Source organism: Gobio gobio, assembly GCF_949357685.1.
Source record: "Gobio gobio genome assembly, chromosome: 2".
In the NCBI taxonomy this organism is placed as follows: Eukaryota; Metazoa; Chordata; class Actinopteri; order Cypriniformes; family Gobionidae; genus Gobio; species Gobio gobio.
Window position 1 is genome coordinate 26351104 of NC_137098.1, and position 12342 is coordinate 26363445.

General features: G+C 43.9%; 1 protein-coding gene across 1 annotated transcript in view; it reads left to right on the forward strand.

The window, feature by feature from the left end:
• The window catches only part of LOC307122573 (B-cell scaffold protein with ankyrin repeats-like), a 244279-nt gene that overhangs the window by 211677 nt on the left and 20260 nt on the right, over nt 1–12342 (forward strand). The window contains exon 9 of the mRNA XM_079810623.1: nt 5441–5647. Coding sequence (XP_079666749.1) covers nt 5441–5647 — 207 coding nt within the window. The remainder of the gene's footprint in view (nt 1–5440; nt 5648–12342) is intronic.

Below are 12342 nucleotides of genomic sequence, written 5' to 3' on the forward strand. Positions count from 1 at the left end.
GTGAATCCACTGCTTGCTCTAAATGGAAGGAAATACCAAAGTCAGGAGTAAGAGCCATCTGTCAGTTAGCAGTGACTACTGAAAGTGAGGAGTCATCATCCAGACTCGTGGATCACTTAGGCATTTCACCTCAGAGTATTCCAGAGGCATTCTCCTGTCCCACAGCTTTGGGTCTGGGTCACATGGAACAGCTGACTAATGCTGAGTTAAAGAAAGCTCAAGAAGAGGAACCTGTGGTTGGTGTAGTGAAGCGAGAAGTGGAGTCAGGAAAGATACTTACAGCTGCTAGGAGTTACAATAGTACCATTGCTCTGTTACAGCGGCAGGGACCCAAGTTAAAGATCAAGAGTCAACTTCTGTACAGACTAACCAAAAGTTCCTGTGGTAAAGAAAAAACTCAACTCGTCTTACCTGAGAGGTACTGGTCCAAAGTACTGCACTCCTTGCACGATGACTCTGGTCATTTGGGAGTAGAGAAAACTACTGAACTGATTAAAGATCGCTTCTATTGGCCTAGAATGTCTACATACATAGAGCAGTATGTTAAGAATTGTGGCCGTTGTGTAATGAGAAAGACATTACCCAAGAAGGTTGCACCACTGAATCACATGACCAGCAGTGGCCCGTTCGACTTAGTGTGCATTGACTTCTTGTCAATCGAGCCTGACTCAAAAGGTATCGGCAATGTTCTCATCGTAACCGACCATTTCACACGCTATGCCCAAGCGTTCACGGCCAAAGACCAGAAAGCTCTGACTGTGGCCAAGATACTGTGTGACAAATTCTTTGTTCACTATGGCTTACCCTCCCGCATCCACTCAGATCAGGGACGAGATTTTGAGAGTGGTCTCATAAAAGAGCTCCTAAGTATGCTGGGAATCAGAAAATCCAGAACGTCTCCATATCATCCTCAAGGGGACCCAAAGCCCGAAAGGTTCAACCGGACGCTACTTTCCATGCTTGGTACCCTGAATTCTGCAGAGAAAAACAGATGGAGCCAACACATTAACAGATTAGTACATGCCTACAACTGTACTAAGAATGAGGCGACCGGGTACTCACCGTATTATCTTCTGTTTGGAAGAGAGGCTCGTCTGCCGGTGGATGTGTGTTTTGGGACTTCGCCTGATGGAAAGGGACCTGGTAGCCATCAACAGTATGTGGAAAGAATGAAATCAGAGCTACAGAGAGCATATCAGTTAGCCACTGAAACTGCCCAGAAAAGTCAGCAGCGGAACAAACGATTGTATGACAAGCGAGTAGAACAGCAGACTTTGACCGTGGGAGACCGTGTACTGATAAGAAATCTGGCGTTGAGTGGAAAGAATAAACTGGGCGACAAGTGGAATTCTGTTCCTTACCTGGTGGTGGAAAAGCTAAAAAACTTACCTGTGTATCGCATGAAACCTGAAACTGGTATGGGAAGTGCAAGGACATTACACCGAGACCATCTCTTACCAGTTGGGGACCATGTGAGGTTGTCTGACCCTGAAGAACCAAAGAAAGTTTCTGCACCGCCGGAGGTCAGGACAAGATCTGTGGAGAGAAAACGGAGAAGAGGATTAGGAGAAAGGAATCTGGCCAGGACAAGTGAATTGAGGAATGATTCTGAAAGTGAAGAGGATGACCTGTGGTATTATAGCCCGGATAGGGTTGAGAGACAGCACAGGCCCGAGTGTGTTACACCGGAGGAATCGGCAGTGGAGGAGGAAACTGTTTGCCGTGGAGGTGAATTGGATAGACCCCTTGCAGAAATGGCAGAGCCCAAGTTCACTGAGGAAGGCCATGGAGAACTTTCAGATCAGAGGCCAGATGAAATGGGAGATCCTGGTTTAGAAGGGGAAGAGCCTAGCAGAGCCAATGCTTCCAAAGAAGTAGTAGAGACTGTTCATTCCCACCCCAAAAGAGACATACGACCAGTAGTCAAACTGAGCTATGATAGTCTAGGCCGGCCCACTAACCGACCCTTAACTCTGGTTCATAGAGGGATGGTCATAAATGTTGAGGGTGGGGAAGAGTCAGAAAAGAAACCCTGTAACACAGTGTGGTGTCACCCTATGGCACAGTGTACTCAGTGCGCTAAAGTAAACGCTTATCCTGAGCCTAAAGTCACATTTAAAGTGTTGAGAAGTAATCTCATGGGGTCATGAGATGTTTAGAAGGGGAAGCATGTAACCCAGTAGAATACAGTTTTACAGTTAATGGGTTTAGTTCAGATTTATTTGTTGTTGTGAGTGAATTGCACGTTGATATAAAGTGTGTATGTATGCCTTTAAGGATACGGGATCAAAGAGCAAGTTTGATTGTTATTCACATGTATAAAACGTGGTTTTAACCAACAAGTTAGATATTCCTTTATTTAATTGGTTCATGAGAGTTTTAAGTCCCGCCTCTGATGCTGCGTGAGAGGGCGTGGGGGTGAGCGGGAGAGTGGAGAGGAGAGTGACGAGAAGTGCAGCCAGGAGAGTGACGCTGAGAGATTGCGGTGAATAAAAGTGTTTTTTTTTTATCGATAAAGCATCGATATATAATAGTGTGTATATAGCGACCTGTGTACGACACACAAGTGTTGAAGTGGAAGTGATTTGGGTTGTTACTCAGTTCTGTGGGTGTCCGGTTAACATCGCTGCCTTTAATCCAGTTTTCCGCGGCCATTTTATGTAGTTTAGCGGGGCTGACGCATCAGCATTAAATATAGCCGCTTATAGACTCAAAGACTCGCAAGACTGTTCACGCGGTGGTTTTCTTACACAACGAGGGAGACATTTAGGACCAGATAGCGCCCCAAATACCCGCGTTATTTGGGGTTCCTCTGGCTACGAGGGAGGTGCGTGTTGTCGGCTGACGAGGACGAGCGCGCGGAGCTGGGCGAGGACGAGATCGAGAGAGAGAGAGAGCGCGGAGCGGGAGCGAGAGCGAGCGAGGAACGGCGCGAGACGGGGAGAGCGAGAGAGCGCGCGCAAAGAGCTGTGCGAGGCCACCTACAGGATTCCGTTGAAAGTGAGGTATCTTTATTGATTTTATTTGTGCTCAGGAGAGTGAAGGGGCCATTTTCAGTTTCCCGGCCACCACGAACACAAGCTACGATTCAGGCCTGCAACGGGGTGGGTTGTTTATGACTGGTGTGAGTGTGTGGGCCCACATCATTTAAAATCAGTATTGGTATACCAGTTGGTTCATTTCAATAACATTCAGTGCACTGAAAACAGGTAATATTCAGAGTGACGTTTTATACTCTCTGCGAGTCATCTTAATAACTTAATTCCAGTGTATTAACCCTGTTCATGCCTTTTTGAGTGGTTTGGTGACATATTGACTACTTAAGTCATTTATATTACCTGATATATTGTTTTATCAGTGTGATAGTGTTATTTGGGTGATTTATGAATGTGATAGTGTGAATTACTTCACATTCTGATATTCATATATATTTTATTTTTTTATTTTTTTATTTTCTATTTCAAATTAAATCCTTTACATTTTGTTATTCTTACCAGCGTATTCTTTCTATATCTGTTATAATTACCAGTTTATCTTGGGTGCATATAGAGAGTTTAATTTTAAGTAACTTTCTAACAGAACAGCATTTCATTGTGACTTCAGAGGGGCCTAACTTCAACATCTGTAGGCATTTAGCTAATGAATCTGGAGCGCTGTCCTACTTAATTACAGTAAAGACAGGTAGGGGGCGCTACATACATATGAATTCATACTGAATCAAGATCGAAATCAATATTTGTGCCCATCATCTCATAAGCTAATGCTGATTTTAGGCATCTACGCTGTAAATCAAGTTAGCTATGGTGTTGTGGCACATTATGCAGGTTATATATATTGTATGTAACTTATTTTGCCACAAAATATATTGAGTTGTCTTTTGAATAAAACTAGACTAAAATTACGAGATTTTTAGTCGACTAAAACTTGACTAACATGACTAAAACTAACAAGGCCATTTGGCACAAGACTAAGACTAAGACTAAATTAAAAATAGGTGACAAGATTAACACTAGGGAATAGTCAATACTTAAACATAATAATAATATGCACATTTGTATGCACAAAGTACATTTATTTTTGTTACATGTAAACATAACATTCCCGACCAAAAAATTGCCAGAAAATTACCTTCCTATATGCTTCCAAACTTGATTGGTTGATAGGTAAGATTGTGATTTCTAATTCACTGCCAATTTTGCATCATTAACATTACACTTCATATATATATATATATATATATATATATATATATATATATATATATATATATATATATATATATATATATATATATATATATATAGAATATGCATGTTCGTTGACAGATTTTGACAACTGAATTTATCATTTTGCATGTGATGACTAAAATAATGTTAAGAAGTTGTGACAATTTCACTGAGAATCAACTCGTCTGTGGCCAGTTTTGACCAGAAAGTCATGTGCATTTAGTTATTGAGAAAATTACTTACTCTTTTGTGCCAAAACACATGCAACACACAAGAAACAAATTGTTCAAAACAAGAAATGTTTTGTTTTGAGAATTTCATTTGAGAATTGAATTGCGTCAAAGCGATTGCAAAACACTGTAACTGATTAACGTTTTAGACACAATATTGCCAGTTATTTTGTAATTTTGCCAGTTACTTGTTCAGTTACTGGTTCTTTGGGGGGCTGACATGCTATATAGCACCGTTAAAATTTAAAGAACTTGTTAAGCCTAGTGTGGTTCTTCAGCAGTTCTTTGGGGTGGTTAAGGTGCTATATAGCACCACTGCCATACAAAATATCCGTTAAGCCTCAGTATAGTTCTTTGATGGTTCTCTAACTCTCTCTTAGTTTAGTTGGGTAAAGGATTAGAAAAGGACATTAAAATACAGTGTATTTCCTTACGATAATGTGGTTCTCAACATTTTGCACCCAAGGCTCCCCTATTAGAAAATATTCCAGGGCCCCCAAACAAGACCTTTTGACCTCAGAAAAGCATAAAAGTGATTCAAAACATCTTTTGCCATTGTAGTAAATTCCCATTCATAGCAAACATATGAAAGTAGAGTAACATATCTAAAATCTAAGGAGGAGAATTGGGTGGTTCAATGGTTCTACATAACTCTACATACATGGTACCTTAAAAAGTGCTATATAGCACTTAAAGTGGTTCCCCTATGATAACAAGCCAATTAACTACTTTTAGTGCTATTTAGCACCATTTTTGTTTAGAGTGTAGGATGCTGCTTTCTAATTAAGAAGCATCCACTTGGTCCCCAATAAATCAGTGTTATGAATACATTGATTTAGTGAATGAACAAAGACCCTTAAAGTCACTTATCAACACCTGTTGATGCTACTTTGTAACCTGCAGAAAGACTAATGGACAGACTGACCGTCTGTCTGGAACAAGCAAACACAGACAAGAAATTGACCCCTGCTGTTCTTTACACAGATAATCTTCGAGTGTCTTATCCTAATGAGGAACACCAAAACGACGAAGATGAGAATGTATATACTCCTCTGGGTAGAGATGAGGAAGGGTATGACACCATCCTTACATCCAGCAGCTCTGTGGTAATAGTGAATCGCCCCCCTGCACCAACCCCACGGCCTGATTCACTTCCTTCCCCGGAGGACAAGACTCCTTTCATTGCACAAGGTTTGAATTTTCAATTTGTCACTTACAGCAAATTAACTTATTTCCTGCCCTTGTGAGCATTTTAGCAAACATCTGTGTCTGTTGTGTGACATTAAAGGAACACTCCACTTTTTTTGAAAATAGGCTCATTTTACAAGTCCCCTAGAGTTAAATAGTTGAGTTTTACAGTTTTTGAATCCATTCAGACGATCTTTGTATCTGGCGGTAGCACTTTTAGCATAGCTTAGCATACATCATTGATTCTGATCAGTCCATTAGCATCTCATTCAAAAAATGACCAAAGACACATATTTTTCCTATTTAAAACTTGACTCTTCTACAGTTACATCGTGTGCTAAGACCAACTGAAAATGAAAAGTTGCGATTTTGTACACCTATATGGCTAGGAACTACTTTCTCATACCTGCGTAATAGTCGCGGATCTTTGCGGCCGTACCATGGCTGCAGTGGCGCAATGATTCGTTGGTATTCTGTGAAACATGGTGGTAGTATACACCTTCGAATGGTAGTATACACATTCAGACTGTTATTTGCCCTCTAATCCTTTAATAGACGGGGAGAAAAGAGACCTTAACCTGTTAGCCCGCACCCCCGCTTTTGAAAAAATCCTAATAAATGGCATACTCAGACTAAAACCGATACAGTTAATTAATCCTTTGCACTAAAAGCATAAGTATGGTGTCATTTGAAAGCAGACACTTGGCAGTTTACTGTACTACAGCTGAAGCCACATGTCTGACCATGTTATATTTAAAATCGGAAGATGATAAGTCTAAAACTTTGACTTTTATTAAATGTTTTTCAAGATCATGTCATATGATTTTATTTTTATATTTATCTAAAAAGTTAATTGATGTTTATTGCCATCTCTTCTGAGCTACCATTCAGTTTATTGTCTCTTTTGTTTTGAGGTGCAAACTGCCCATTCAGTTCCAGTCTCCCCAGCACACTTTCACACCTCTCTGGCCTGGTTATGGCTCTAATTATCTTATTCTTTTGTCTTCATTGTAATCACTGACGACTATCTATTCAAACTGTTCTATTAAAACCTAATTTCTTTGATCAGACTTCTCACTTCACCTTCTAAAGTGCCTCAAATGCCGTTGTTGACAATAGAAACATTTCAGTGGGTTTTCAATTTCAGTCCATTCAAAATTATTAATAAAAATAACGTATTTGCCCAGGTGGCAGGTGCATTGGCTAGCTAGCACGTTAGCTTAGCACACAATCAAAACACAGTAAATTATGAGATTAAAACCATGTTTTTTCTCCAAAAGTACTTTATATCACAAGTCGCTTCGGTTACTAATGTAACCTCGGTTCCCTGAGAAGAGGGAACGAGTATTGCGCTTAGCTAAACGCTAGGGGAATTTCCTTTCCTCGAGATTTTGAAGCAAATTTTTATCCTAAAAATACCATGTAAAACGCAGTGCAGCTGCACAACTCTCAGCAGGAAGCAGCTGCGTGCTGATTGGCTGTGCCGCTGCAACTGCAGGAACCTATGGCGAGCCTGCTGGGCGGGAAGGACCAATCAGGTCCCTCTAATATTCCTGCCACAAGGGGCAGCAGAATTTGCATAGCCAAGGGTATAAAAGACCCTGTCTCGCCAGGTTCGTCAGGTTAATCGACTGAAGCGACTCCCTGAGCAAGCGAAGCACGGCAAGCAAACGCAATACTCGTTCCCTCTTCTCAGGGAACCGAGGTTACGTTAGTAACCGAAGCGTTCCCTTTCGAGAGTACTCTCGTATTGCGTTTACCCAATGCAAAACGCCGTGCTCGCTTAACGGCTCTGAAAGCCTGGAGACACCATACCCAGACCGACCTAAGTGAGCCCGTAATATGATATTCATAGAAGTCCCCAATATGAGCCAGACCTGAGTCGGGCCATTTAATGAGAATAACACGCAAAGATACGTGTAGTATATATATATTATATATATATATATATATATATATATATATATATATATATATATATATATATATATATATATATATATATATATATATATATATATATATATATATATATATATATATATGTGTGTATAGACCAGACATAGTCGGGCCAAAGAATATTGAATGACCAGATAATTCGAGTCATGTAAGGAATGTGCTTATGACTTATACTAATACTTAACCCAGACCAGACTATCGGGCCATAAGGGGTTAATATGTATTACACAGCGAGAAGCCCAGCCTGTAAGGCAGGGACATCCAAATTATAAAACCTGATAAAAGTGGACGTGGAGGCCCAGCCTGCCGCCACACAGATATCATTCAGAGAAATGCCAGTAGACCAAGCCCACGACGAGGCCATGCCTCTAGTAGAATGGGCTTTGATGCCTATAGGGCAGCTGAGATCTTTGGACTCATAAGCCAGCGAGATAGCATCCACTATCCATCGTGACAAGGTCTGCTTTGTAACCGCGCACCCGCGGGTGCGGCCGCCAAAGCACACAAAGAGCTGTTCAGTTTGCCTGAAAGCAGCGGAATATATTAGGCATTGAGCATTGTCTTGCGAGGCGAAAATATCCACTTTTGCCTCTCCAAACATGCCCCAAATTGTCTGAATCGTTTGTGGGTGAAGAGACCACTCTGCTGGGGACACTTTGCCCCTGGACAGCATGTCCGGACCCAAATTCAGAATGCCTGGCACATGAGTCGCTCTCAGCGAGCTCAGGTTGTGCTCTGCCCATATTAGGACTTTTTCCGCCATTGTGTGTAGACCAATAGATCTTAGACCGCCCTGGTGATTTATATAGGCTACCACTGACCTGCTGTCTGTTCGGATCAGGACATGGTGGTGCTTTATGTACGGAAGGAAAGCTCTTAGCGATAGTGTGACCGCTTTTATCTCTAGACAGTTTATGTGAAGGCTCTTTTCCGAGTCTGACCAGAGACCGGAGACTGGCCTGCCCTTATGAAGGGCTCCCCAACCTAGGTTGGATGCATCTTTCGAGATAACTTTCCACTTCGTAACAGTGCCCAAACTCACACCCGTCTGATACCAGACAGGATTTATCCAAGGAGCCAGAGCCAGCACACAGCTGTGGTCTACCTTGATTTTTAATCGGCCCGAGAGCCATGCGTGAGCTGGAACGCGGCGATTCAGCCAGCGCTGTAGGGGGCGAATGTGTAACAGACCTAGTCTGAGGACCGGCGCCGCCGAGGCCATGTGACCCAACATCCTCTGAAAGTGTTTGAGAGGAGTGTATGCACTGGACCTAAGGGAAACCGCTCGGTTCCGAACAGAGAGCGCGCGCTGTGACGTCAGTCGCGCGTTCATCTGTAGTGAGTCTAACGCTGTTACCAGAAAGGAAACGTTCTGTGTGGGAGACAATGAGCTCTTTGCCACATTGATTCTGAGACCCAAGCATTTCAAATGGTTGAGAAGCCAAGATCTGTGGTTCAATAACGGTATCTCTGACTGAGCTATTATGAGCCAGTCGTCGAGATAGTTGATAATTCTCATTCCCCGAAGCCTCAGCGGGATTAGCGCCGCTTCCAAGCACTTCTTAAACGTTCAGGGAGCCAGAGATAGACCAAAGGGTAGCACCCTGTATTGGTAAACTTTCCCCTCGAAGGCGAATCTCAAGAATGGCCTGTGATGGCGGGCTATATGTATATGAAAAATAGGCATCCTCTAGATCTACAGTGAAAAACCAATCTCCTGGGCGAATGTGCGCGAGGATTTGTTTAATTTTCAACATTTTGAACGGGCGCTTCATAAGGGCCTTGTTCAGATGTCTGAGATCTAGAATGGGCCTGAGACCACCGTCCTTTTTTGGTACAAGGAAGTAACGACTGTAAAAGCCTGACTCGCTTTGTGAGGGGTGTACGGCTTCCTCCGCCCCTTTCATTAACAGTTTTGATATTTCGGTTCGAAGCACGTGACTTGTGTCGGTTCTCACCATTGTCTCTTCCACGGCGTGAAAGCGAGCGGTCTGCGAGCAAACTGTAGCGAGTAACCTTGTTCTATTGTGTTCAACACCCATTTTGAAATTCCGGGAATGGCCCGCCAGGCCTCAGCCTTCGAAGCCAGGGGCTGAATTAATTTGTGGGGCGAGTCGCTGGGTAACAGGGACTCGGTGGCCCGATAATGTTGTGTTAAAGTGGCGTTCACCAGAGCGCGTTTGTTCACGGGCTCTCTGACTGGGAGGGAATTGTTTCCCGCCGCCTGAGTGAAGGGGGCCGGGGGACATAGAATATTGGTGCTTGTATACAGGCGAGCGCACCTTGGTCGCACGCAGGGCCAAGTCATTGGCACCGCGCAGGTCCTTCAGGGCCTCGGTATCAGGGACGGACTCATCCAGGGAACGGAGGAGTTTGGCCTGGAAGACCTGAAGCACCGCCATAGAGTGTAGCGCTGAAGCCGCCTGGCCGGCGGAGGCGTATGCTCGACCGGCGAGGCTTGAAGTAGTGCGGCAGGCTTTAGATGGGTGTACAGCCTTTGACTGCCATGCCCTGGCGGAGGGCGGACAAAGGTGTGCAGCGACGGCTTCCTCGAGGGGAGGAAGAGCGTGATATCCCTTTTCCTCACCACCATCGACCACCGAGAGCGCGGGAGAAAAAGCAGATTTGGAGCGAGATGAAAATGGCGCCTTCCACGACTTGGATAATTCCTCGTGGACTTCTGGGAAGAAGGGAGCGGGTTTTTGAGCGGTTGGGTGGCGGCGGTTCTCGAAAAACCACTCGTCCAGTCTGCTTCTCGTGGGCTCCTGGGGTTGAGACCAGTCAATACCGAGGTCGTCCATGGCCTTAGTGAGCAGGCGCATAAGCTCAGCGTCAACTGAGGTTTTGCCGCCCATGGCAGTCCGTGTCGAAGTAGCGTGCTCCGAGACGGTGTCCGACCACCCGCTTTCAGATGCAGCAAGCGAAAGGCTGTCATCCTCCTCCTCTTCCGGTCCGCCGAAGGAAACAGTAGCAGCCACCAGACGAGGGGAGCTGTGCTGTTCCTCGGCGAACATGACAGGGGATGGCGAGGCACGTGGGGAAATGACCGCTGTGTGCTCGTCAGAGCGCTCCGGGGGCCTCTGGTCGCGGCGTTTCTTCTTACGCGGCTCGAGAGGCTGAGAGCAAGGGACGGGATTTGGATCGAAACTGGCGAGCCGAGCCCGAAGGGTCTGCAGCGCCAGTTTGTTGCACTCCGGGCAGCCGCCCTGGTTGAGTGCGGCCTGCGCGTGGTCACGTCCGAGACATGAGACGCAGATGATGTGTCGATCCTCGTCCGGGAGAAAGCCTCTACACAAGGCGCAGGAGGAATGAGACATTTGCAACAATGTCTCGGCTCTTTTCGTGAGGGTGTAGCAACGCCAAACACACGGATTGGTATAAAAGGATATGTGGCGGATGGTGCAGCTGGAAGGCAGACTGAAGGCGGAGAATCCGACGTCCTCAGGCTGCAGAGTTCTGCTGGGTGCGTGTCGACGGCAGGCTTCAATCCAGAGCTCAGCGAGGTGAGTCGCTGAAGAAGAAATAATCTGACGAACCTGGCGAGACAGGGTCTATGCCGCCCTTAGTCACGATGCGAAGGCTGAGGTTCCTTTTCACAGATGTTTAATGATCTCATTGACACAGACACCAACACCGTAGAACTGAACAAAAACGAAATATACAACATAACATCAATTACATGGAAAACAAAAATATAACATTAAACTCGCAAATAAACAGAAAATATATCCACATACCACTTTTGCCTGCTTGTGAACTAAGAGAGGGGGTTATATCTTGAAGATTCTTGGTTGGATGACTTATTATTACAGAGAGAAACACCTTTAACTTTGTGATGCATACATCATTCCATCTCTTCATGTGGATGACAAAACAGGAAGTGACATACAAAAGCATGATGGGAATAAAATAAAATATAACCAAAAACTCTTAGAAAGAAAAAATCTTTCACAAATAAACAGCAGCTCAGTATAGAAATCACAATAAATATTATAAAATAGTCAAAATATAAAAAATGAGACTAGTCAAAAGTAGCTTAAGTAAATGTGTGCTGAAGTACACAAACGCCATCTAGTGGAAATTAACAATATAGACAGAGAGCTTTGTGACTGCAGATACACTCCCACCATCACGCAATGTGTGATTCTTAATCGAAGTTGAGAATTCTCAAGTAACTAAGCAGGAACTTCTAAACATTAAGGGGTAAGTATACACATTAAGCATACACAGTTAAACATTCTTGTCAAACTTAACCCTTTAATCAGCTTCAAGTAGTAACACTGTTTTGTGTATGGGTCTTTCTAGGTAGACTGACTTGCCTGTGCGTGCACCCTTGCTATCTAGTGTTGCATCACTAACAAGAAGCTTGAGTCTTCTCACTCTTCCATCAGTTCCTGAGAAGACTTCCACCACTTTGGCTAGCTTCCACTGATTTCGTGGTGCCAAGTCATCTTGGAGCAGAACAATATCATTTATCTTGGCATTTCTCCTGCTCTTGTTCCACTTACATCTCTGCTGCAAATTCAAAAGATATTCCTTTCTCCACCTGGTCCAAAACTCATTCGCCAGAAACTGAACTCTTTTCCATCTCTTCTGAAGATAGAGATCCTCCCTTACAAACTCTCCAGGAGGTGGTGCAATGATAGTTGGCTTCATTGTTAGTATGTGATTCGGCGTCAACGGTTCTGGTCCCACAGGATCATTGATGTGCTCTGAGGTCAATGGTCGACTATTTATGA